A 27,632-nucleotide genomic window follows, 5' to 3' on the forward strand; every position below is an offset into this window, starting at 1 on the left:
TTGACCCACTAGCCGGATGGACGTTCAACTCTTCACCCGGCTGTCATTTTGGTCTTTGAATGGAGTGGGGGGAAACATGTGTGTGGATCTAACAGGGGTTTCCAGTTCGTGGGCTAGGGGAGTAGCGGTTTCACGATCGGGCAAGCTGCTCTAAAAGCTGTTTCATTCAATGTGACTAAACATGGGAAGACTTGTCTTACAACCAATGTGTATTTATATATTTTGTTTTTGACACTTTTGGTTACCTCGCACCTGAAGTCGTGGAGCTACTTAGCCGAGTCCAACGGGTCGTGCATAGTAATATTATGACTCCAACGTCTATCAAAGTAGCTTTCAAAAGATTGAGTTTTGCAATTGAAAAGGGGACTTGCGCGTAGCTTGTTACTCGTTTGACTTGTGTCTTGATATAATATATATATTTTATTATAAAAGGAAATGTTCTTAAAAAAAATATATTTTACCGACCAAACGTAAGTCAACTTATGAGGTTGTTAATCTTGGTTAATACCAAAGTGTATTTGGTCTAGCGATACCAAAGTGTTGGATAAGACTTTGTTTTTTCAAATGGTCAAAGATATAATATCTTGTAGTTTTTGTAGTTGACGAAAAATGTGTAAATGCTTTTTTTTTTATTAATATTAGTTAAAGTTACATTTGATTGGTTGAAATATAAGTAGTTAAGATTCTAATCAATCAAAATTTACATATATTAAGTAAAAACGTATTGATTTAGATATGAAAAAGCCTTAATTAGTGTATTTAATCACTTAAATGTGAACTAGTTTTAAACTATTATATTTACTACTCAACGTGTCTTTTAGAGAATACCAAAATGACACGTCATATTCATGTTCTAATTCGACTATATTTTTTAGAAACTAGTTTTCTTTTTTCTTATTTTTTATTAGGTAACTATAATATTCAGCTTATCAGATACGAATGTATTCGTAGTTCCTCTATGAAGAAAGCATTAATTATCGATAGTAATTATAATACACATGCTACTAGAGGATCATCTAGTGACTGGCAACAACGACACGAGTGTAAGAACAACGATGGACGTCATTGACGAATTACCAACAACATATTCGTTGACGGTTGACCAAAATAGGCATTTTCATATAAGAACTATATCAAGGGGAGATTTGTCAAATGAACCTATGTAAAGTTTTAAGTTGTCTCAACTTACATTATTATTATTATTATTATTATTATTATTATTATTATTATTATTATTATTATTATTATTATTATTATTATTATTATTATTATTATTATTATTATTATTATTATTATTATTATTATTATTATTATTATTATTATTATTATTATTATTATTATTATTATTATTATTATTATTATTATTATTATTATTATTATTATTATTATTATTATTATTATTATTATTATTATTATTATTATTATTATTATTATTATTATTATTATTATTATTATTATTATTATTATTATTATTATTATTATTATTATTATTATTATTATTATTATTATTATTATTATTATTATTATTATTATTATTATTATTATTATTATTATTATTATTATTATTATTATTATTATTATTATTATTATTATTATTATTATTATTATTATTATTATTATTATTATTATTATTATTATTATTATTATTATTATTATTATTATTATTATTATTATTATTATTATTATTATTATCAGGGTCATATAAACGTGTTAAAGTGGCATATACACATTATATAAAAAAAACACTTGGAAAATGTCATAACTCATAACCATGTACTCAAAAGTCTATATATCAATATAACATGATTCAATTATAAATTATTAACCAAAGTACAATAACTAGAATACATTTAAAACAACAATTCAAGAAAACCAAAAATCCGTTACAAAAATGCAAAACAAACCATCTCTGTGTTCCTCAACCATCCTTCTAAACAAACTCACTTCAAGACTCGGTCTCGGGTGCGGTTTCGGGTTCTTCCGTTGACTCACCGAGTGTAAACCGAACGAACCTTCTAACCTTAATATTCTCACCAATGGCTGCAACTGTCTGCTTCACGAAATCCTTCACGAGCACCGAATCATCCTTAAGAAAAGGTTGTTCAAGAAGCGCCAGCTCACCTAACCGTTTCGACACACGCCCGTCAACAATCTTTCCCCTGATACTCTCGGGTTTCGACAAAATATCTTCACGTTGCATCTCGATGTCTTTTTCTTTGTTCACGATGCTCTCGGGGATGTCTTCGATCGAGACGTACTCGACTTTCGGGCATGCAACGACTTGCATTGCTAAGTCGTCGACTAACTCTTTGAATTTTTCACTTCGGCCCACGAAGTCGGTTTCACAGTTGACTTCGATTAGGACTCCGATACGGGAGTCGTGAATGTATGACCCGATTCTGCCTTCGGCTGCTAAACGGGCTGATTTCTTGTCGGCGGTTGACAGGCCCTTTTTCCTTAAATATTCTTGAGCTTTCTCGATGTCACCACCGGTTTCAGATAGCGCCTTTTTGCAGTCCATCATTCCCGCACCGGTTTCTTCACGCAGTTGCTTTACTAATGCTGCTGAAACTGCTGCTTTCGGTGCCCTAAAAAAATAAAAAAAAAATAAAAATAAACTCAATTCAAGATTAAGGACACATCAACCTGTTGTTAAGACGGTCTACGCACAAAACCGACTAGATACTTGGATTGTTTGACCAACAGGTCAAAATATATGAATTTTGGAATTATTAATCAAAGTGTATCTTTATTGCATAAATGCTACTAAATTATTAAAAAAATAATCTTTATTGACATGTTACATGTAGCAATTGATTCATAAACGGGTCAAGAAGAAACGGGCCAAAAGTGTAAAATCAAAACATTAGGAAGAAAGAAACAGGTCAAGCAGGTCGAAAGTCTTTAATGTGTAAAACCTCCTACATCGTTAAAAAGATTATATTTTTAGAATATGACAACACCAATAATTTATAAAAATATAATTCTTTTTGGACAAAATGTTTTCCGGGTCAACCCAACCCCGTTTGACTAAATCCGATTGTACCAAAAAATTACTTATTTTGACCCAGACCCATACTCGACCCATGTGTTTCAATCTGAACCACTTTTGACCACAGGAACAGTCAACTTACTCGTCAACAGTTTTAACCGCTTCGGTTGCTGCAGGATGCGGTTCAGTTGTCGGTGCAGACACCTTCTTAGCAGTAGTTTGTGCAGCAACTTCAGCAGCAAAATCTTGTGATTTCTTTTCAAGCCCTTCACCGAGGTTAAACCGAACAAACCGTTTGACTTTAATATTCTCCCCAATCGTCGCAATCGTTGACTTCACAAAATCTTTGACCACAACCTTATCATTCTTAATATATGCCTGTTCAAGCAACGCCAGCTCATCAAGCCTCTTCTTGATCCTCCCTTCAACAATCTTTGACCTAAACTGCTCGGGTTTTGACAAAAGGTCTTCTTTTTGCATCTCGATTTCTTTCTCTTTTTCAATTATTTCTTTCGGTACGTCTTCGGGTGCTAAATATTGAACTTGAGGACACGCAGCCACTTGCATTGCTAAATCGTTGACTAATTCTTTGAAAATGTCTCCACGTGACACGAAGTCGGTCTCGCAGTTGACTTCTATTAAGACCCCGATTCGGCTGTCGTGGATGTAGGACCCGATTCTGCCCTCGGCTGTGGCCCGACTCGCTTTTTTGTCAGCACTTGCTAAACCTTTCTTTCTGAGGTATTCTTGTGCTTTGACTATATCGCCCCCGGTTTCGGCTAGGGCTTTCTTGCAGTCCATCATACCCGCACCGGTTTCTTCACGCAGTTGCTTCACTAGAGCTGGAGATATTGTTGCTGCCATAGTTACCAAAAAAGTTAGTTATAAAACATGGTATTTACCACAAAAAAAAAAGGTTATAAATTATGATTACTAAAAACAATTGGTTATAAAATATAATTACCAAAAAAATTGGTTATATAACATAATCACCAAAAAAATGTTTATATAAATGTAATAAAACATCCAAAGGCTCAACCATAGGGTAAAGTTAAAACTTAAAATACAAAGGGAGACAAAAATGAGAAGTGTGAGAAGGATTTGTGACCACACAAAAACCCCTTAAAAATAATAATAATAATAAAATCATAACTCAATATATAAATAAAAAACGAAAAAATTTAAAAAACTAAAATGTTTCCGCCATCATTCCCGTTCAAAAAAATAATAAATAAATAAATAAATAAAATATAGACGAAAAGACACAATGCCGAGATCAAAGACACAATCACGAAAATGAACAAATGACACAATTATAACTAAAAAAAGACACAACAAATCGCAAAATATAACACAATGTCGAACAAAATATAGCACAATGTTGAGTAATATAACACAATATAAAGAAAAAAAGACACTATGTCAAGGAAAAAAGACACAATCAATGAAGAAAATAAACTCAAAACACAATGATAAGCAAAAAGACACAATGATCTTTTCACTCACCATTGTGTCTTTTTTTTTTGAGAACGAGAAGACGGTGGAAACATTTTTGTGTTTCTACTCTTTTTCGTTTTTTTTAAAATTTTTGAATTATGATTTTTTATTAATTTTTTTAATTTTTTTGTGAGGGGTTTTTTTTGTGTGGCTACAAATCATTCTCATCCTTGTTCCCCTTTGTAGAATAACTTGACCCCTCAACCATATGCAGTTATATTTATATTGAACGAAAGGATTCAATTACAATAGAGAGGCAGGTAAGCGGGCAACAAGCTGCGCCGCCACCCCCTTTTGAATGGCAAACATGATCCTACATGATACAAAAAATAGTAAATAAAAAGATATAATTTATAAACCTTTAGCAGTAGCTTCTGTGGGAGCAGCTACTTCAACTTTTTCTTCCTCAACTGAAATTTATAAAAAAAATAAAAAAACCGGTTATATAATAGTAACAAAGCATGATACAAAAAATAGTAAATGATAAATTATAATAATAAACCTTTAGCAGCGGCTTCTGCAGGGGCAGTTACTTCAACTTTTTCTTCCTCAACTGAAATTTCAAAAAATAGGTTACATAACCGTAATAGAACATTACGAAAAAAATAGATAATAAATTACAATAACAAACCTTTGGCAGCGGCTTCTGCAGGGGCAGCTGCTTCAACTTTTTCTTCCCCAACTGAAGTTTCAAAAAATCAGTTATATAACCGTAATAAACATTACGAAAAATAGTAAATAATACATTATAATAGTATAGTAGTAAACCTTCAGTATTGGCTTCTGCGGATGCAGCTACTTCAACCTTTTCTTCCTCAACTAAAATTTCAAATAATCAATTATATGTAATAAAACATGATACAAGAACTAGTAAATAATAATTCATAATAGTAAACCTTCAGCAGTCGCTTCTGTGGGAGCGGATACTTCAACTTTTTCTTCCTCAACTGTAATTTCAAATAATCAGTTATATAACTGTAATGAAACATGTTACAAAAAACTAGTAAAAAATAAATTATAATAGTAAACCTTCGCTAGTGGCTTCTGTGGGAGCGGCTACTTCAACCTTTTCGTCTTCTGTTGGAGCGGCGGCTTCGACTTTTTCTTCCTCAACTGTAATTTCAAATAATCAGTTATATAACTGTAATGAAACATGTTACAAAAAACTCTAGTAAATAATAAATTATATTAGTAAACCTTCGGCAGTGGCTTCTGTGGTAGCAGCTACTTCAACTTTTTCTTCCTCAACTGAATATTCAGAAAATAGATTATATAACTGTCATAAATAATAAAAGAAGAAATGTAAATTATAATTTATTGTTATAAACCTTCAGCGGTTGCTTCTGCCGTGGCAGCTACTTCAACTTTTTCGTCCTCAACGGGAACTTCAGCATCCGCTTGAACATTTGTTTCGGCTTCTTCAATTTTATTCTCTATGACTTCATCAACTGATGTGGCAGGCGGGATTTCAGCATCTACTAGCAACAACACACAAAAAATAATTAAAAGGAAGTAATAACAATTTAAAAACCATAAGTAGTCAAAGAGTAATAATGCAAACCTTCGGTCACGTTTTCCTCAATCACAGGCGCATCTTGGTCGGTTGAGCTCGTGACGGTATTTGTCTCCTCGGGTATATCTACTTTCTCCTCAACAGGCTCCACCTTATCTGTCAAAAAGATATAAAAGTATATATTATTAACAGCACTGTTAAAGGGCAAAAATTTAATAATTCAAACCTTCGGTTGTGTTTTCGAGGGTAGGTACTTGTTCACTTGAGCTAGTTGTTTCCTCGGGTATATCTACTTGCTCGTCACTAAAAACAACTTCATCTTTGACTTCTTCATCAGAAACAGCTTTGACCTTTTCATCATCTTCTATTTCGGGAGCGACAGCGTCAACTTTTTCCTCTTCGGGTTCCGCAGTTTCGGTTTCTTTAACTGACGGTTGGGTATCGGTTTCACTAGAAGCTTTCTCCCTCTCGTCTAAAAACGAAGCAATATCTTTATTTCTACGGAAAGCTACAAGAAACGGGTTTGTAGCAGCAAAAACCTTTCCTTGAAGCTTCGAGTCTAACTCTTTATTATTATCGTCCCCCTTCATGGTCAACGTGACTTGACCTCTTGCGATTCTCAAGACCCGAACTTTGACTTCTTGACCGACTTCAAGCGATGACCCGTCACCCATTATACTTCCAAACCCTTCATCGGCTTCTTCAGAAGCCGGTAAAAACCCTTCCTCACCTTCCGGAAGGTTTATAAAAGCACCCGAACGTGTAAGATTCTTTACCGTTCCCTCAAGTTCTTGACCCTTCACAAATTTCGTACTTTTTCTCCCCGCGTCTCGGTCCCGCCTCTGGTCTGACTTTTGACCCGTTTTTCTTGGAGGTCTAGGCGTCTCGGCGCCAGCGGCAGGCTCATTTTCACGCATGGTCAACGCGATCCGGCCCGTTTCGATATTTGCCTCCACTAACTTCACCTTCACTTCTTGACCAACCGAGACAACATTTGCAACATCCTTAACAAAATTGTCACTTAACCGTGAAACGTGAACCAGCCCGTCGGTAAAAGCTCCAAAGTCAACAAAAGCTCCAAACGGTTGGATCGATCTCACTTTACCCGTGAAAGCTGCACCCGGGACCAATTCTTCATTTTTCACAGGCGGCATTTCACCCTAGCAGGCCTTGACCGTTGCTTTGACTTATCAACGGTTGATGTGGGTTCTGATGTTTGACCAGAATCTTCACCCGAAACGGTATCTGACTGGTCAGCTTGTTCCGTGGTCACGTCCACATCCACACCAGTGGCTGATGCCACTCCAAATCTCTTTTTATGGTAGGACCCGAATGTTCTGACACGAGGAAATAATCTAAGAGATGTTGACAGGGGTAATAAACAATCTTGACCGTGTACGGTTCTACGGGTCGATCTTTTTACATTACAGCATTTTATCGAACCGTTTTTAGTCTTTATTGTATCGAAAGTACACCCGGGGATAAGAGAAATACTGCTTGTTGATGAGGGGATTACGGGTGTCATCTTGTTATTCAAATATGGATAGAGTCAGTTACAGGTCGGTTAGTAACTATGCTAATTCTTCATCAGCTTCTTCACCTGTGAAGCAAACACAACATATTTTGTTGCTAATAAGTTACTGATGACATAATCAAGTAAAATGCATTGTTCCAAACAAAAAAAAAATGGATCTTTTTAAAAAAAATAATTTGATTACTTATGAAACTGAACTGGCTCCTTTTATAAAAATAACCTAAATACCAATTTAATACAAAAATTTATCCAGATCGAATTCTTTGTATAACACGTATGTCCAATTTGCAACACAATTTATCTCATATCTAACCTATGCAGTCGATATCGCTGGTGATATATGGTTATCGGTCCCTTGGTAAAATATCGGTCAGAATATCAGTCCGATAATATCGGCAATATTGACCGATATTTGACCAATATATCACCAATATTCCCGATATCAGTGCTTTTAAGTCATAATTATCAACTTTTAGTGTTCAATGTTAGTGTTTTAAGTCTTAACCAGTTCCTACTTGCTACTCGTTAGTGTTTTGCAAGTTGCAAAAGGTTAATTTGTTAACGGTAGAAGAGCATAGTGAATTATTAGTGTTAAATTGCTATATATATGAATTTCACATGATATTAAAAATACCGATATCGATATCCCACCATGACTTGACCGATATCCGATATTTTTCCGCATTATAACTGCTTGATACCTAACATTATCTTCAATATCCTAAAGATATTGTTAATGGAACCAAGTGTTGGATTCAAAGATAAAAACTTAATTTTTCTTATAAAAAGATCACATTCAAATGGGTTTAAACCCAAGTTCACAAATATCATCAAGAATCCAAGAATTTTACAAAACCCACAAAAAGTTACCAACTTTTCATCAAAATGAGCTTGTGGACTAACTGTATTAATAAACAGCATTCAAAATTAAATTAAATTAAATTAAAACCCAATTTCACAGTTAATTATTAATTAAAAGTTACATATGCCTTTAATTAGTGGAAATTAAACCAACCCCAGTTGGGTATTACAAACACCAAACAGAATTGACTTCAATTCATTATCAAGAAACTATAAAGAACCGAAAGAACAATAAAAAGTAGGCAAATTTAGACTGACCCAGTACTTGAATACAATTGTTTAAGCATATAATCTATGAATTAGAGATACCCAGATGGAAATTGAAGTTACCTATGAATTAGAGATAAGCTGGGTGGAAGTTGATGATATGTTTATTATTATTATTATGTAATGTTTGTCTTGGTGAATGTCTTGTGTTCTGATAATGGAATGAAAGGTGGGTCTTTAAACCCTTATCATCTACATATTTTTTTTCATATTTTTGTGTAATTTTGTTTTGTTTTATTATTTTTCTTTTTTTTAAGCAGTGAAAAACATGGAGTAACTATAAAATTTTGGAAATGTATGGGAAAATTTTACACCTTTTGTTGTAATTTTAAACTAGTATTTTACCTGGCGTTGGTAAAACTCGGGTGGTGACAAAACTCAAACGTTGTTGGTTCTAAACGTTAAGGCAGTAAGTCGACGTGAATTCGGTCGGTTTCGATTACATGTGTTATTGTATCATAACTAAAACAAAAAATAAAACAAAAAAAATTATAAAAATTGAGGTCAGTTTTGGTTACGTTCGTTATGGTACCGAAACTAAAACAAGGGTCTGTAAAACTCATGTGTTTGTAAAACCCGAGTGTTGTAGCCTGTAGGTACCGGGTGTTGCGGTGGTGAGTTGGCAAAACCCTAGCATTTTCGGTTCTGGGCGAGTCGACGCAAATTCGGTTGATATCGGTTACATTCGTTACAGTACTAGAACTAATACATAAAAGATCAATAAAACCCGAGTGCTAGTAAAACTCAAGCGTTGTCGATACCAGGCGTTGTGGTGGGGAGTTGGTAAAGAACATTTTTTATTGATAACTGAAATCTACATAATACAATTTTATTTAGTTGACATTAGAAAACGGGTTGGGCTTTCCTTTAAACATAACACATGGGCCAAGTATTTTATAAATGGGCTACAAGAGAAAGATCTTTTTGATGGTTAAACATAACACATAATAACTTATATGTGGTCCATACTCCACTAGTGAAGATCTTCTTGTCTTGATGGTTATATACTTAGGCCATCCTCTATGGTCAGGGACGTAGCTTTGTAGGGGTCAGGGGTGGCCCCAGCTCCCTCCGTTTTTTGGCTCGGTAGTTTAATGTTATCCTTTTTCGGCCTAATGTTATTATACATAGTGTAAATTTACCCGTTTCTGACTGAAACTTTGAGCCCGGACCCCTCCGTTTTTAGCTCGATAGTGTAAATTTATTCTTTTTTCCCTGAAAATTATTATACATAGTGAAAATTTACCCGTTTTCAACTGAAATTTTGAGCCCGACCTCCTCCGTTTTTTCGCTTGACAGTGTAAATTTATCATTTTTCAGCCGAAAATTTTTATACTTGTTTAAATTCACCCGTTTTCGACCGAAATTTTGAGGCCGCCCGCCTCTAGTGTATGAATTTTTTTATACAGATTGAGTCCGGCCCCCTCGACGTTTATATCCAAACTTAGCCACTGTCTATGGTAAGGGTGCACGATATAAATTATATACTTTATCATATTTGTTCCATACTGGTGGTGCACGAATTAGTCAACGCGGTCAGAAACAGTTTGATTAATAACTATTGGTATTAATATGTTGAAAATCTTTACATATAAATTCGATTAGGTTAAAACCGAAACCGGTGGAGTCTATACTACCTAGTACAGTAGTACCTAGTCTTTGAGCTCATGTCTACCCCAGAACAAATTTATATACAAAGTTATTGACACTAAACTTGTTACATGTAAATGAATAGTTTGATATTAATTAGTTGTTTTTTTTTTGACAATTTTTTTCTTAAACCTTTTATGATACCATGATATATTCTAAGAAAAATAATATGTAAATATCTGGTAAAGCAAATGAGCGACGTCACCCTCCCTCCACTCGTTGAAGGGTTTACACTTTACCCACCTATGACATGCGATCATCCACATTCCATAGGTCGGCAACTTTTGCTCATTTATTGTCATCCCTAAATGAGCATATGATCGGAAATCATCAAACTTTATATCTAAAATTATTGGGTTTCGTTTTTTAGGATTGATTTATAAAAAATCTGAATAACTCCAAATGGCCCTAAAAATTCACTTAATCCTCAACACTAAGAGGGGGGGGGGGGGGGGGCACTGCGTGAGGAGCTCCCATCACGCGTGATGGCTCACCGCACACCACCGCCGGTCATTGCCCAAGCGTGACGGGGGTTGGTTGCGTGATAGCCATCACACAAGTGATGGGTGTTTATCGAGATAATTTGACCGTTGGGGAGGGAGCCGTTGGGAGGGGGTTTAACTAAAAAATAAAAAAAACAATATAAAACCAAAACCAAAACATAAACCAAATCCAACTCAAAACACTTTCAATCTTCCCCTTCATTCATAACAAAAAAAATATGGAATTTCCGAATTACTTGGTTCCCTTAGACACCGATAGCTCTTCGTCTTCGGAAGATGGCATTCTCGAACGGTTCTCATTGTTATATAACGAACTTGAAGGCCCGAGCCGTCCAAAGAAAAAAATGGTGGAGCGCGATCGTATACATGCCCACAAAGTGCTAATGAACGACTATTTTGTGGATGAGCCGAAATACAATGACGAGACGTTTAGGGAATGCTTTCGTTTGCCGAAATCTTTATTTTTAAAGATTGTAGCCGAGGTCGAAGCAAACGAAGAATGGTTTCAAGAATCTTACAACGCGAGGGGCAAACGAAGTTTTACGGCGTTTCAAAAATGCACATCCGCTATTCGTTAACTAGCGACAGGTAACCCACCCGACCAATTCGATGAATACTAACAAATGTCTGAGAGAACTTCACGTGAATGTCTACAATTCTTTTGTAACGCGATTATAAAATTGTATGGCAAAGAGTTTCTACGAAAACCAACAAGACACGACATTACACGTCTTTACGCCGCGCACGAGGCTAGATGGTATTTTCCAGGGATGCTCGGTAGCATCGATTGTACGCATATCGAATGGAGGAATTGCCAAGGGAGTTGCGAGGGCGTATGTTAGGGGTGATATCAAACGACCAACCATCTCACTAGAAGCGGTTGCGTCAAATGATTTATGGTTTTGGCATTCTTATTTTGGTGTTCCCGGCTCAAACAACGACATCACTGTTTTGTACACATCACCGTTGTTTCAGAGCGTAACAAATGGTACCGCACCTTTCTGTCTGTATTTTGTCAATGGGAGATATTATAGATGTGGCTACTACTTGTCGATGGTATCTACCCGCAATGATCTGTTTTTGTGAAAGCCTTTTCGTTTCCTGTCGAGACCAATGAAAAAGGCGTTCAAGAAGTTGCAAGAATCGGCAAGAAAAGATGTTGAGAGAGCTTTCGATGTTTTAAAGGGTAGATGGTGCATACTTAGTCGACCGGTTCGTGTAATGAAAAAACCCACGATCTCTAGCTACGTGTATGCATGCATCATATTACACAATATGTTATATAAAGAAGATGGAAATGCAATTTCTTCAGATTGGGTACCGGATTCTCCTACTCAAGTTCCCGTTCCCGATGATGTCCAATTAGACTTGCGGGATGAAGATATTCATCATCGGTTGAGATAAGATCTAGTTGAGCTTATAGGTTCTTTAGGTTTGGAATTTCCGGATTCAGACGAGAAGTAGACGTTTATTGTAACTTTTATTTTTTAATTCTAATTTTTAAGTTGAATTATGTTCTAGTAAACTATTGTTTTTATTTTTTAAGTTCTAGTAAAATATTGTTTTTATTTTTTAAGTTGCAAAAAAAAAACAAAAAAAAAACAAAAATATTCTTATCACACCACAGCACACCACCACCGCTACCAAATTCCATCAAAATGTGATGGATTTGGGGTTGATAATGTGACACAATTTGATTGGATGAGGTGTGTGAGGAGATTTCCACCATCCCCCCCCCCCCCCCTTAAGACAACGATGCATCAAAGATATATTTAAAGCACTAAGTCGCTCTATTATTTTATTATCAAAGTACACTATTTTAGATAAATTAGAATCCGTGTTTATAATTTCATATATACGTTTTAATGTAGGTATAGTATATGATTAATTTGTAACTAAACTTCAAATCTCCAAAATTTATATACTTAAATAATATACTTATATTCACAATTTTGATCATAATACATCGTTTACTTTCGGCAAATATCACTATTTTTAGTTCTGACTCTTCCAAATCATTCCCGCACGTAGGTTATTTTAAAAATTCACAATCACCTCTATGAAAAAGACACTAGATCACGAAAGGGTAGAGAACGACATTTAGATTAGTAAATACTCTCTCACTTTCTATAACTAAAACACTCGTATATCATTTATGCTTTTCATTTGTTTTTTTGCAATTATTCCAATGAATTATTAATTATTTTCTAATGCTACGTATTAAAATAAAATAAATGAAGTTGATTAAAATAATAACTTATTATCAGTGAATAAGTGAACCTTTTCAGATTAATGGTAGTATAGAAAACTAATATTAATAATAAATGGATAAAAAAAAAAAAGAGGCAAGCTTCATGAATCAAATCTTCTGCAAATCAACTAACAAAATCCATGGATTTGAGGATTTCATTCTTCATTAAATACCATGATATTATGTTTTATTAAAATAACAACTACAATTATTAGATTTCTTTTTTATTGAAAATAATTTCAGGTATCCATGCCGCAGTGTATCCATAATTCTGACACGGAAAAATCATAAATGTCAGTTAAAAATAGAAAACAAACAAAAACACAAGTAAAATAAAATAAAAAATTAAGATTTACAACTTCACAACTAAAATTTAACAATTTTCATATCTTATTTTAAATTATCGTTTTATGGTATTTAAATCTTCGTTACAAACTATTTATTTAAGGAAAATTGGATTTAAATAATCCCACCTTTAATGAGTTGGCCAATAATAATCCCATCTCTGGTATTTCCCGCTGGCAGTCCCACCTTTTCAATGTTTTTTGTTTTATAAACCAGCGTTAAAAAAACTTAACGGGGTTAAGTTTTTGCTGATGTGGCTGGTGAGTTGGCAGTGTCATAATCCTACATGGCTTTTCCCTTTTAATCCTAAAATGCAATTACTATATTAATCCTACAAAAACGGGCTGCAGGGGATTCGAACCTGCGCCTCCAGCCCCGCAGTCAACACCCACATGCATAAGCCAACTGATCTGAGTGATCCTTTGATAAAAATCCAGAAACAGAACCTATATAACCAGACATTCGCAACCCATAGAGTATTATGAACCCTAGATCATCAATCGGCCAGTTCGTTATTTGATTGGCCGATTGAAATTAGGGCTATTAAAGAGTGAATGACGACGAACACAAAGGTATAATTAGTTACCTATAAAGATAATTGGAAGAGGGTTAATTTGATCTCGGCAGTGACGGCGGAAAGGGCTCAAGAACACGCATCAAAACATCAACGATAATATAATTCATTATAGGGTAACTGTAGGCGATGTATGTGAGGTTCTTTCTGAAAGTTTAATTGAATTATTATGAACAATATAAAGTATATTGATTAACAGGTTACGTCGGTTCGTTCAAACGAGTAATACGAATCAATAATTGATCTCATTCCATGTTTATGGTGTCGGTGGGCTCGTTATGGTATGCATAAGGATATGCAAGATTCAATTTCTAAGTTTAGGACGAGAATTATAGTGCAAGCTAGTGATTTGGGTATCCAGGTTCGCTAATCAGGTCGCGGGTTTGGGTCAGATCCAAGTTAATAAATCTGGATAATAGGATTTAATATAATAAAATATAGTAATTGCATTTTAATCCAAAGGGAAAAGCCATGTAGGATTATGACACTGCCAACTCACCAGCCACATCAGCAAAAACTTAACCCCGTTAAGTTTTTTTAACGCTGGTTTATAAAACAAAAAAATTGAAAATGCGGGGCTGTCAGCAGAAAATACCGGAGATGAGATTATTATTAGCTAACCCATTAAAAGTGAGATTATTTAAATCCAATTTTCCTTATTTAAACGGTAATGTACTAATAATTAAATTGTAAGTTTGTGTAAAGTCTTTAGTTTAAAAGTAGAAAAATAATTTCCAACCATCTCTTTCTCCAACCTGTATGATACTAACAATTTGAACTATTAAACTTTTGAACTCTCATAGATCCCCATAACAAGTACAATAATGAATAACTAATTCATAATAAAACTAGAAATTTAATGATTAACCATGTATACTTTAAAAAAGGAGACAACACCTAAAGTCCAATAAATAAAATTAAACATGGATGTTTGATTTTCACTTATCTTTATCAAGTCATATATAACAAGATTTTATATTTGAGTTTCTTTGATATTATAAAAAATTATAAACATTAAACTCACAACACAACTAATAATTTAATCATACAAGCAAATAATATTATAAAACAAATATGGTGGTTTATAGCTAGCTAGGTCTTAAACTAACAACTTTAATGATTAATGAAGGTATACATTAATAAACAAATAATGTCAGAAATCAGAACATGTTACAGGATAGAAATTGGGTTAAAAAGTCATACATTTTACTACAACAAATAAAAAAAACAAGATTTAATAAGATTAAAGGCGATATGGTGCTTGGTTGGATTGATTTGGAGGTATCATGAACACGTATATTTATTTATTTAAATATTTAAATGTGTATAAATAAATAAAATCTTGAAGCAGCATTCTTTAAGGGATCTAACCTCTCTGGTATTCCATGTGCCTTCAATCTACTGTAGATATTCTTCACTTGCTTTTGCCTTTGGTTTAAAGGTAATTAATTAAACTATGTTAGTTTATTAATGCTAAAACAAAACACAATCGAACAAAATCTAATAATCTACTTAATCCCATCTTTAATTAATTGTATTTGTGTTTGTTATAAAGATATGGTACTTCGACTTGCATCGGTCTTCACCTTATAAGTGCGAATCAATGGCTCATATGCAAACACGTCGCAACATTTCTCTTTTTTAATAATTATGAGATCTTGCCAAATAAAAATATTTCAACTTTTGTGTGTTTATAGTAAAGAAATATTTGTACGAAAAGATTTATCATAAACTAAGAAAGAAAAAACAAACTTAACAAGAAAGAAAATCATGATAATAAAATTTATCCTTACCACGACTGAATAAATAACATGATGTAATTTGACATTACATGATTTGAGTAAGTATGTTATTCTTCTAATAATAAACGCTATTGTTACACTCTTTTTTGTTACTTATTTGATCTTGACATTTAACTATGAATTATGATAACGACAACATATTGTGTAGCTTGAAAAAACAAATTGACTAGGTCTAGAATAAATGATCCACCCTAATTAGAATACATGCAACACAACTAAACTCAACCTTCGACTGGTGTAAGGAAGGTGTAAAGATTTGAAAATTTTAGAAGGTCATTTGTTTTATAAAAGTGAAAGGTTTAAAACAATTTTCCAAAACATAAACCGATCAACATAAGTTGACTCTTTTTAATATGTATTTAAGAATAGTTAAGTTAGGGAATGGATCTTGCGAGAAATGATATTACAGCGAGAAGTGCGAGAAGTGAATGTATAACTACATTAATCCCTAATTTCACTTCCTTTCATATGATGTTACATACATATATGTAGGTTGGTTGTATTTATGTCTTAATTACATATTCAAACCAACCTACAAACATATAAATGTACCGAGCCACATTCTAACCTATGTACCTACACACATACAAACATACATACACATATACAAACATACGTACACATAAACAAACATACGTACCTACACACATACATATGCACCTACACAACGCACCTACACATAAAAAGGAGTGAAATTAGGTATTAATGGAGTTACACCTTCACTTCTCGCTGTAAAAAAACTTCTGAAACGATCCAATACGTAGTTAAGTGATCCTATATATATGCAAAGGGGGAGAGAAAAAAGTTAGGGCATTTATTTCAGAAAAAAATATGTTTTTATACGTATGTAAAGATGATTGTTTTCCATTTGTATTGTATAGTAGAGGTATGCATGAAATTTTTAAAAAAATGATCTAAGCAAAATCAAGCAAAAACAAAAAACAACGGTTTAGTTTCATGTTTTTTGTAAAACAATTGGTTTCGGTGATGTATATAATAACACCGACAAAATTAAAATCGAACTGATCCATAACAACAAACCGAATTGAACCACCTAGGAACCAAACAATTTATAATCTTGGTGCGTCTTCTTAGAGCTTTATTTTAAACTTTTGTGTAATCTCTCCATATTACCTAATATATTTATAACATATATAAACATGCTAAGTAAACTTTTTTTTTCTTCATTATTTGACATAAATAAGGTAAAATGGGTGATGTAGAGTTAAGGGTCATGGCCTAATAAACTGTCGATAGAGTCATTGATAATACTTTTTTGTATTTCTTATTGTCATGTTACTTTCGAAAATTTCAGTTATGCGAATTACTAATCAGTAGTGTAAGTTTATTTTCATATTATTTTAGATCTGGTGCAATAAACAACCAAAATTCCTTGTTCTTTACATTATACATATTTTTTTTTGTTAAAGTTTAATTTGATGGAATTTGGGATTGACAAATGACAACTCATCATACGATCCCACAAATATGGCGTGAAACAGCTCGATTGGATTGTGTGCATGGATACTCACCATTTATTTATCACATCATTATTATTATTACTAATTTTCAAATAAAACGCACACTCCAATATTTTCCACCTATTATTTATCCAATTAATTATTAACTCGTGAATCATATGTTCTCTCACCTATTTCCTTGAATAAATCTATACTTTATTTTTTTTAATGACCAACTAAGTAACATCGGGTATTCCGTACGCGGCCCCCATTAGCTAAAGATAGCCCGAGCCGGCCACTAGTCCGGACGGACGGAGTCCCTAGCGGTCTATCTATTGAGGGATTCACCGGATAAAATCCGACCTCACGCCAAAAGTAATTCAATACATTAATTAAGGTTTAAGTAATTACCGGTACGTGTTAAAACAAATTAAACTATCCTATAAAACATATAATAATTTCATTAGTGATTATTCTTTTCTATCTCAATTTTATCCATGCACTCTAAAGTTTTATAACATACTAAACTCTTTTAACAATTATTATTATTATTATTATTATAACTCTTCATTTTGAATTTTGATACGTGCCATTATTATAACTCTTAATTTTGACTTTTATACGTGTCACCTTGATATGTTTCATCTTACTAGCTAGTTTAATTTTTTACCCCACATTAGGGGGAGGGGTGGTGGAAATCTCATCACACACTCCATCCAATTAAATTATGTCACGTCACCAACCCCAAATCTATCACATTATGATGGAATTTGGTAGGGGTGGTGTGATAGGTTTTGGTATATATAAATACATATATATATACATATAGGTTTTTGTGTGAGTGAGAAGAGTGTATTTGGGGTGTATATATGTATATATATAGAGAGAGAGTTCCATCACTCAAACCCACTTAACGCGTGATGGCCATCACGCAAAGCATCTCCATCAAGCTTGATAAGGGAGTCGCGGCGGTGTTCAAAAACCCATCACGCGGTGCCCCGGGTCTCCTTATTTGATGTGATGATAAAAGTGGTTTAATTGTAAAATGATGGTCAATGGTACAATCCTTAGTTTCTATGAGGGTGATTTGTAAATAATATATATGGTTATTTAATTAAAAACAGAATGACTAGTTTAGTTTTCTACTTAATTAAGTTTATACAAGTTATAAATTAACATATATTCACAGTATTAATAGTTAACCCTTGTATACACATTCACATAAGTTAGACAACACCACTAGCTCTCTCTCTATATATATGGTGTAGTGACATGTTGTTCATGATGCTAGCCTTCTAGAGCTTCATTGTTCGTTATAAACAATCTCTCTTTTTAATAAATTTTCATATATAATTATTTTAGACCTCTTTAATTCAAACAATTATATATACAGCTTATGCTACTTTACTTTAAAATTACCTTCAAACCATACGCCTCCTTAATCCCTTCAACATGATACTTTTTGGTCAAAATCAATGTCTCCATCATTGGTAGGCTAATAAATAAATGAAACACGAATTAATTAATTAAGTCAAGGTAGAACCTTAGGATGGATAAGTGCAAAATGCTATTCATGTTGATCATATAAATATGCTATTAAATATACGTGACGTTTATATTTACAATGAGTGATGTAGACAAAGTTTAAGTACGGGATATATAAAACTAGTTTGATCCTCCTGTGTTACGGGAGTTTATTTAAGTTTTTGTTTTTAAGCGTTTTGATATTTTTATGATGATTTATTTTATTTTTTATTGTAGTTTGTTATACATATATATTACTCCCTCCGTCCCAATTTAAATGTCTTAGTTTAACTTTTCAAGTCTTTCTTTTACAACTTTGACCGTAAATATTTTTGTTCATGTCGTATAATACTTGATGAAAATTATATGAATGGATTGGGTTTTAAATGTATTTTCCATTGATATAATTTTCATCAAGTATTATATGACACGAACAAAAATATTTACGGTCAAAGTTGCAAAAGAAAGACTTGAAAAGTCAAAATAGGACATTTAAATTGGGACGGAGGGAGTAGTTTGTTATTATATTATTTTGCGTTTGGGTATTTTCAATTGAAATGTGTAGTTTTTTTAGATTTTTAACGAACAAAAGTACACGAACACGAACATGTTGATTTTTTTAAATGAACAAACATGAACACAAATATTTGTTTAATGAAAAATGGGATGTTGATGTAGTTGACGATGGCGGGTAGTATCGGAAGTTAACCGGCGATGGAGATGATAAACCAGCAATGGAGAACATGTAAAGAAAATAAATTTAATTAGGGTTTGAGGATGAAAGTATTTGCCAATAAATAAAATCTTATAACCCATTTGAGAGCTATTAGGGTTTGGTAAGACCCATTGAAAATTATTTTTTGATGATTAAGTGGTTATTTCATAAATAAATGAGATGTTATAACCCGTTTAAGGGTTATCCGGGTTTGGTAATACCCATGACCCGTGAAAATTATTGTTTGATTATGAAAGAGTTTAAAAACTAAATGAGATGTTATAACCCATTTAAAGACTATATGGGTTTGGTAAGACTCATACCCGCTATTACGGGTAAAAATGCATGAGAAGCCTCCATTTAGATTTCAAGCAATCTGGTGGCTCTAGAAAATGTGAGGATAACATAAGAGCGACATGTAGGATTTTATGGTAGGCAATTATATAGATAGTTAGATTCAAACTTTTATACTTTTATTTTTCTTTTTCTAAGTTGAATTTTTAAATCTAAAATTTCACCCTATTTCTATCAACCAATTCAACACTACTAGAAAACTACGTATCACATGCAAGTTTTTTGTTTCGTGAGAAGTTGTAAAGATTATATATGTTAATACTTTATTTGTGGTAATTTTAGTGTTCTCAGTTCATTTTTGTTAATTGCATGAAAGACCAAATTGATTTAATTAGTTAGATGGTGTAGAGTGTGCGATTGTTCAAGATTATTATAATTTCTAACACCAACGAAGCCGGTGGCTATAGACAGGGTCGAGTGGCTGGCCTTATGCGGTACAAGGGATTGAGCCTCTGGTGTTGGTTGCTTCTGATATATGCTTAGGTTTCTTGGTTCGTAAATGATCATAGTAGAAGCTAGTGACCACTGGTATGCAAATAACTACATCACTTTCGACACACTATTTCATAAAACATTGTAATGTTCATAAAACATTGTAACTACTGGTATGCAAATAACCACATCTTGTTTAACCGTCATCCGACACACTATTTCATAAACCATTGTAATGTTCCAAATAAATGTTGTGCTAATCTATTAATTATGTAAGTTTTTTCATGACAAGACTAACGTGATTCTTAAATGATTATCTACAAGACTAGAACTTTTCCAAGCCGTAAAAGGTACAGTATTTCCTTGTGTAAATTTGTGAAGTAAAATAATATTTTAAATGCAAAAGAAGAAAAAGATTCTTTTTAGTAAACAAAAACACCATATTGATCTATGAATAGTTTATAGATGAAATTTGTTATCACTGTAAAGTAGGTGAGAGATCAATGATATGTCTTGTGACATAATCCATGACCAAATCAGCCTGGATCAAATAAAATAAACAAAAGGTATATGTATGGTCTACTATTAGCACATCCACATTTCCCTTTCACTTAACAAACACTTAAATGTTTTAACTCATTAAACTTTATACATTTGACGGTTTAACTTGTAAATGTCCTTTCATAATATTTTAATATGATTTTCTACAATACTATTTTCGCCCTTTCATATAAGTTGATCTTTCTTTCCAAGTATCAAACTCTTCTAATGCTGTGAGGTCTTTCTAACAAAATCGTATATCGTAAGATATTGACACGAATACCATCTTATAATCGTATATCGTTTTCCTGCTATTTATAAAACCGTCACTGTATCTTTCTCATTAATAAATAAAGCAAGATTAATGGCTAGGGACCGCTTTATACACTTCGCACGCTTCTCTAACTTCTTGAGTAACCACACCTAGTATATATTCAAACAATATTTTATGTATAACATTTTTCGTTATTTGTGAAACCATTTAATAAATATTAGGCGACAAGATCCTCTATCCCGAATTTAAGTCACCATAAACAGTTTTCTTATATTTTTTTAAAAGATTTTTAATAAAAAATAAAAATAAAAAAGAGAAAAAAAAACATAAAATCTAAGCAAATATATATAGAAATGATGAGGGTCAGAATCTGCAAGGTATATCTAAATGCAATCTCATCCAGCTATGCAACAATCACTGTGGTTTTTTTATTGTAAGACTTGACAGCTATATAAAGGGTATACCAAGTTTGAAGAGATCTCTTATATAATATATTTTAGCATTATATAATATCAGATTCACAAGAAGAAGGTTTTGAAAGATCAAAGTTGGTGAAGAAACATTGAAATTAATTGAAGGAAATAAAAAAAATGAATTATTATGGTGAATCTGCTGGGAGTGATAGATCATCTTCTGCGGGTGGATCGACATCAAGAAAAGGTAAAAAGAGTGGTTCAGATAAGCCGAAACAACCGCAAAGAGGCCTTGGTGTTGCTCAGTTAGAGAAGATTAGACTCCATAGCCAAATGGGCTATCTTCCACAGGTCATCTCTCTTTCTTTCACACACTCAAAGTGTAGAAACACACAGTGGTTTGGATTTTGGAACCCTAAGAGATCTGTGTATGCTTAGCTTTTAAGTGTAATAAACTAAAAGCTAAATGATTTCTTATTCAAGTAACACTTTTAAGCTAAAGCGTCAGTCTTTGTTTTCACTGGTTTCCTACTATAACATCTTGAAGACTGGTGCGGGACAAAAGCTTTAATTACCTGATTCTATTAGTTAGCAGTATTAGCAGGATCCCATGAGTTTTCCGGCTTATGTCATAGATGGGACTTGTGACTTGTGAGTTCAAGTTGACCAATTGAACTATGCCTTCATGAATCTTTTTTTATGATTGATTTAAAATTAGGGTTTCAAGAAGCCTAACCCTCTATTAATTGATGGCCATTTTTCATCAACTTTTAAATCTTTTTAAGTTTATTTATAACCATAGAATTCTATTTCCTGTTGGTAATTCATACTAAAGAAATTTAATTTCTTTGTTTCATTCTATCAAACCTAATCGGTCTCCTTGTATTTTCTTTAGTTAATGATTCGTTTTATTTTGTAATTGCCGGAAGACGAAATATGACGGCTTATAAGATGTTATATTCACTTAATTGATCTTCATTGATGTTCTTTATATCTTATTAATTGGATCTATGTATGTATGCAGGAGGATATCAGGATTCAAACAGCATATTCATCATCATCTTCATTCTCATACACTTCACCATCTACAGCCTCTTATAGTACTTTGCAAGGACACCATTCCCACATGGTATGCATATTCAAACTCTTCAACCAAATTAGATTACAGATTACTTCTCTAAACTCCCATGCATACATATATTTGAAAACATTTGTAGCTAATTATCTGGTATGTCTATTAATCCGAATTCAATATTGAATGAATCTTGAATAATGCAGATGGGTACGGGCGAGCTAGAACGAACAAACTTCGTATATGGTCATGAATCACAATTTGCTAGCACTAATCCCATGTATGTAAAATTATCCCCTAGCTTATATTTTTATCTTTTATGAACCATATCGATAACTTTTATCGAGTTTAATCTCTGATCATCATTTTATGTTGCTTATTCAGATGGGATGCAAGCTATGCACAACCTGTAGGCATAAATAGACACCTTTTTAGCCAAGAATATGTAGAGGTGAGTGTGTATAGTGTATGCTACATTGCTACATCTTTCTTTTTGTTGTACAATGAATTATATATAATCCTTCAATTTCCTAATTTTCGGTATTTGTTAATTATCATATCTAAAGGATTCATTGAGGAAGAAGAAAAGAAAAGATCAAAATGATTCAATGGGATCAAGCAGTCAGAATTCAGATTCAAATGGTAGCCAAGAATTAGATCTGGAGCTAAGACTTGCTCTTTGATACAACAGTTGACTATCTATCGTGTGATCGATGATTACTTATTGTAACTGCTACTTCTTGCAATGTTTATTCATCTCTCCCGGAATATTTGAGACGGAAAATATTTGTATGTTACCCGAAATTCTCAAATTATAAAGAAGCAAGAAAGCATTATTTATTGAATTCTTATGTGTTTTTAGGGTTTGCTAATTGCTTACTTTGCCTAGTTAAAAACTAGTTTAAATCTCGCATTCGGCTATTTCATAGATGTATCGATCAAATGGGACATGCGGATTCCACTTCTCTAACATGACTTTCATAAGTTCTTAAGAACCTGTCATATGTTTTTAAGTTCTGAGTGCTAACAAGTTTGTTTACTTAATTAACAAATATCAGGCAATCTGTCTAATTACCTTAAACATTAGTTTGCATATATGTAATTTGAAAACACATACAGTAGCATCATAATCTATTTAAGTACTTGACTGTGCCCTGCTTTGTAAGCCACGCATATTACAAAATGACATCATAAAATCATTTTAAAATTAACATCACAATTATGATACAAATACGCTAAAGCACCACATATCCTGTCAAATTAAGGTGATAGTGAGTCATTTTTGTGGTAAAGATATAAACATATGTTGTGTGCTACATTATCCACATATATATTAGAGGTAAAAATGCAAGATACAAATATGATTATAAGTCAACAAACCACTGTCACACCTGTCTCGTTAACACTCAGTTATTCCGAGATCACCAATTCAAACATAGTAGTTGCCGGTGTGTTTTACTCATGATTACGTTCTTGGTGTGTAAACACAATTGATTACGAATTATTGATTCTGGAATTAGATTCTAGTAAAGATTAATTTGTGTAAACTCATATGATGAAGGTATGATTGATTGATTGGTTTCATTGATAACTGGTTTCTTAATCATCATGCTCTTCATCTTTTGTGTTGCATAATTGTGTTCTATTGTGTTAACTGTTAAATATTATTGTTACATAATTAAAAGTGATATAGGAGAGTGTGTGTGAGATTATTAGAAGAATTTCTAAAATTATTTTTTAATGTACTAAGATTTACCCTACGTCTCATTACTTAACCTTGTATGATTTTTAAATTTTTGTAAACACGAGTATATTAAAACCAAAACAAAAACCTTCTAACAAGTAGCTAGGAGCTCAAGAAACATCATCTATTTACCTAATTCTCATTGACTATGTCAACCACTATCTAATAGATCAACAATTTAGATTAGGTTTCTTAAAACCAAGTTTTTTTTACCTGTCTATCCATTAGAGGTGCATAAACCGATTTAAAACTCAAAACTGGTTTGGGTTAAAACTATTGGAGATATTTATTTTTCGTCAAAATATATGCACCACATATTTAGTTTCCATGTATTGGTTGATTTCCTTTTATTCATGCGATGTATTTATTTAGAGGTCTTCTCTTGTTTTCAAGATCTACAACAGAAAGTTTAATAGAAAAATCCTCTTCGAATTTTTCATGGTATCAGAGCGGGTCGCATACCGCTCAACCAAAACCCCAAAACCCTAAAAATCGCTTCTCACGGAACCGTGTATCATGGCCGGCGGCAAAGAACATTGTGATTTCTGCAGTAGAGACGGTCACAATCGCAGTGGATGTTTCAAGATTATTGGATATCCAGAATGGTGGTCAGGGAAGGCAAAGGAGGAGAAAACCAAACCGAAGGTAGCCTTCGGTGAAACCAGTTCGTCAGAAGACGGACCAAGCCCAATCGAGGGTCTCAACAACAAGCAGTACAATCAATTCTTGGATCTTTTTAACATGAATAACGGCCCAAATGTGTAGAACGCTCGACCCGTTGCTAACATGGCAGAAAAAGGGAACGAGTGGATCGCTGACTCGGGTTGTACTGAACACATTGTGTACGATCTGGGTTTATTTCAAGGGAAGGTTAAAACTTCACAGGAATTACCCGTCGTTGTACCGAATGGAGACTCGATTCCTGCTAAAGGGAGAGGGTAGTGTGTATTGCCTAATGGAACTAAGTTACATGAAGTTTTATATGTTCCAGATTTCTCATACAATTTGCTTTCTGTAAGCAAAATTACTAAAAGTCATAATTGTTTCGTAACCTTTTTCCCGGATTTCTTCGTTATGCAGGATTTGAACTCGAGGAGATTGATTGGGATGGGTAAGTGCAAGGGAGGACTTTATCACATGAAGATGGAAGAAAATAAAAGGATGGCAATGGCGGTTAGTGGTGAAGTTTGGCATCAACGGTTGGGACACCCATCGCATAGTAAAATTTCATGCCTTGATTTTCTCTCATCAAACTCGAACAGTGTTCATTGTGATTCTTGTTTAAAAGCTAAGTTTACAAGATTGCCCTTTCCGGATAGTTATATTAAATCAAAGGAATGTTTTGATCTTTTGCATTGCGATATCTGGGAAAATATCGAAGGCCCTCCTTGACTCGTGCAAATTATTTTTTAACTATAGTTGATGACTATAGCAGATCGGTTTGGGTATTTATGTTGAAATACAAATATGAGGCAAGCGATTGCTTGATCGGTTTTTGTAAAATGATTAAAACTCAATTCAACAAGAGTGTAAAGAAAGTGAGATGCGACAATGGGGGAGAATTCACGTCGCATCGTATGATGAATTTCTATACCTAACATGGTATGTTGCTTGAAACTACATGCCCACACACCCCACAACAGAACGAGGTGGTGGAACGGAAGCACATGCATCTCCTTGAAACAGCCAGAGCCTTAAGGTTCGAAGCCAAGTTGCCAACAATATTTTGAGGAGAATGTGTTATGATAGTCGCATATATTATCAATAGATTGCCCTCGAAGACTATTTGTAATAAAACCCCTTATGAGATGATATATGATCAAAGGCCAGACTATGGAGAAATGAGAGTTTTTGGTTGCTTGGCTTACTACTGAAGCATTGAAACGAAGGGGGACAAGTTTGAAGTAAGGGGGAGACCGGGTATTTTCGTGGGTTACCCAGGAGGTACTAAAGGGTACAAGATATTCGATGTGAAAAACAACAAGATCATTGTATCAAGGGATGTAAAATTCATTGAAAGTGACTTCCCATATGAGAAGTTGAAGACAAGTTATGACAGTGAACCATAAATACTCAACAGAATACCAAATAATTGTGATGATCTCATTCAAGAGGGGTTAGTTGGAAATGAAGAAAACACCAGTGAAGGAAGCGTCGAACAAAACAATGAAAATCAAGACGTGCATGAGAATACCCTTCCCATGCAAACTGATAGTGAGCCCGATGATGAACAGGTCGAAGAGACAACTGAAACTAATATCGATGTCGGAACAAGTAACACTCCTCTTGAAAATCCAACTCCTATCGACGTCGGTAGTGAACAACCTACAAGAGAAACTAGAAACAGAATTCGTCCAAGCTATCTCAAAGACTACATTGTTGATATTCCACCTTCCTTGCAGCAAAACTTACCCGTCACCGAGCAATCCTCCTCGACGGTACCTCCTATCTCTAATTTTATCACTTATTTTACTAAAACTCACAAAGCTTTCCTAGCGGCCATCAGTCTAACCGATGAGCCAAAGACTTTTTCACAAGTTGTACAGGATGAAAATTGGAGAGAAGCCATGAAGAAGGAAGTGCGAGCCCTTGAAGAAAATAACACTTGGACCCTTGAAGAACTTCCAGAAGGAAAGCGCGCAATCGACTCGAAATGGGTGTACAAAGTAAAGTACAAACCAGATGGGAAGATTGACAGATACAAAGCGAGGTTGGTGGCAAAAGGGTTCACTCAAATGGAGGGTGCTGATTATCATGATACGTTTGCACCGGTAGCAAAATTGGTAACTGTGCGTACGGTTTTAGCGGTCGCAGCCAAAAGAAAGTGGGTTATTAATCAACTTGATGTAAACAACGCCTTCCTACATGGTGAATTGGATGAAGAGGTATACATGAGAATCCCACAAGGATTTGAAAAGGGGAAGGAAGGGAAGGTATGTCGTCTCAGAAAGTCTCTATATGGACTGAAGCAGGCATCCAGAAACTGGTACCAAAAGTTCACTTCATCTCTTGGCGAGATCGGTTTTAATCAATCCAATGCAGACCATTCCCTGTTCATCTACAAGACAGGCGACTCCTTCGTCATTGCCCTTATATACGTTGATGATGTTGTACTCACGGGGAATGACATGAGAAAGATTGAAGAAACGAAAGAATTTCTAAACAAGAGGTTCATCATCAAAGATCTAAGAACCTTGAAATATTTTCTGGGAAGTTACTCGAACCAAGAAAGGATTGGTCCTAAATCAAAGAAAGTATATTATGGATATTCTTGAAGATTCAGGTATGATGGGATGTCGACCAAGTGCCTTTCCA

At 33.7% G+C, this 27,632-nt stretch overlaps 1 protein-coding gene and 1 pseudogene across 2 annotated transcripts; one reads left to right on the forward strand and one right to left on the reverse strand.

Moving 5' to 3' along the window:
* Nucleotides 1-1,759: 1,759 nt before the first annotated feature.
* LOC143569375 (polyprotein of EF-Ts, chloroplastic-like) lies at nucleotides 1,760-8,706 on the reverse strand (annotated as a pseudogene). Its single transcript, XR_013141728.1, has 12 exons — nucleotides 8,656-8,706; nucleotides 6,229-7,602; nucleotides 6,051-6,158; nucleotides 5,818-5,967; nucleotides 5,687-5,737; nucleotides 5,519-5,602; nucleotides 5,386-5,436; nucleotides 5,121-5,171; nucleotides 4,992-5,042; nucleotides 4,849-4,899; nucleotides 3,135-3,849; nucleotides 1,760-2,588 (listed from the first exon to the last, which is right to left on the reverse strand). The product of XR_013141728.1 is annotated as a polyprotein of EF-Ts, chloroplastic-like (transcript).
* Nucleotides 8,707-21,436: 12,730 nt separating this feature from the next.
* On the forward strand, nucleotides 21,437-23,453 carry LOC143567839 (protein SPEAR3-like). Its single transcript, XM_077054149.1, has 5 exons — nucleotides 21,437-21,852; nucleotides 22,526-22,630; nucleotides 22,780-22,853; nucleotides 22,958-23,024; nucleotides 23,140-23,453. The coding sequence occupies exons 1-5, from the start codon at nucleotides 21,679-21,681 to the stop codon at nucleotides 23,254-23,256; spliced, it is 537 nt and encodes a 178-aa protein (XP_076910264.1). The 5' UTR covers nucleotides 21,437-21,678; the 3' UTR covers nucleotides 23,257-23,453.
* The last annotated feature ends 4,179 nt before the right edge of the window (nucleotides 23,454-27,632 follow it).

Source organism: Bidens hawaiensis, unplaced genomic scaffold (assembly GCF_021521415.1).
Source record: "Bidens hawaiensis isolate Kalapana, Puna unplaced genomic scaffold, B.hawaiensis_p1.1 tig00001236_1, whole genome shotgun sequence".
Lineage (NCBI taxonomy): Eukaryota > Viridiplantae > Streptophyta > Magnoliopsida > Asterales > Asteraceae > Bidens > Bidens hawaiensis.

What these genes read in the sequence shown, in the direction of transcription:
- LOC143567839 (XM_077054149.1), top strand. Translation starts at nt 21,679, where the DNA reads ATGAATTATTATGGTGAATCTGCTGGGAGTGATAGATCATCTTCTGCG. An exon ending in AAATGGGCTATCTTCCACAG is followed by an intron (nt 21,853 to 22,525) that starts GTCATCTCTCTT and finishes GTATGTATGCAG; the next exon opens with GAGGATATCAGGATTCAAAC. An exon ending in AAGGACACCATTCCCACATG is followed by an intron (nt 22,631 to 22,779) that starts GTATGCATATTC and finishes TGAATAATGCAG; the next exon opens with ATGGGTACGGGCGAGCTAGA.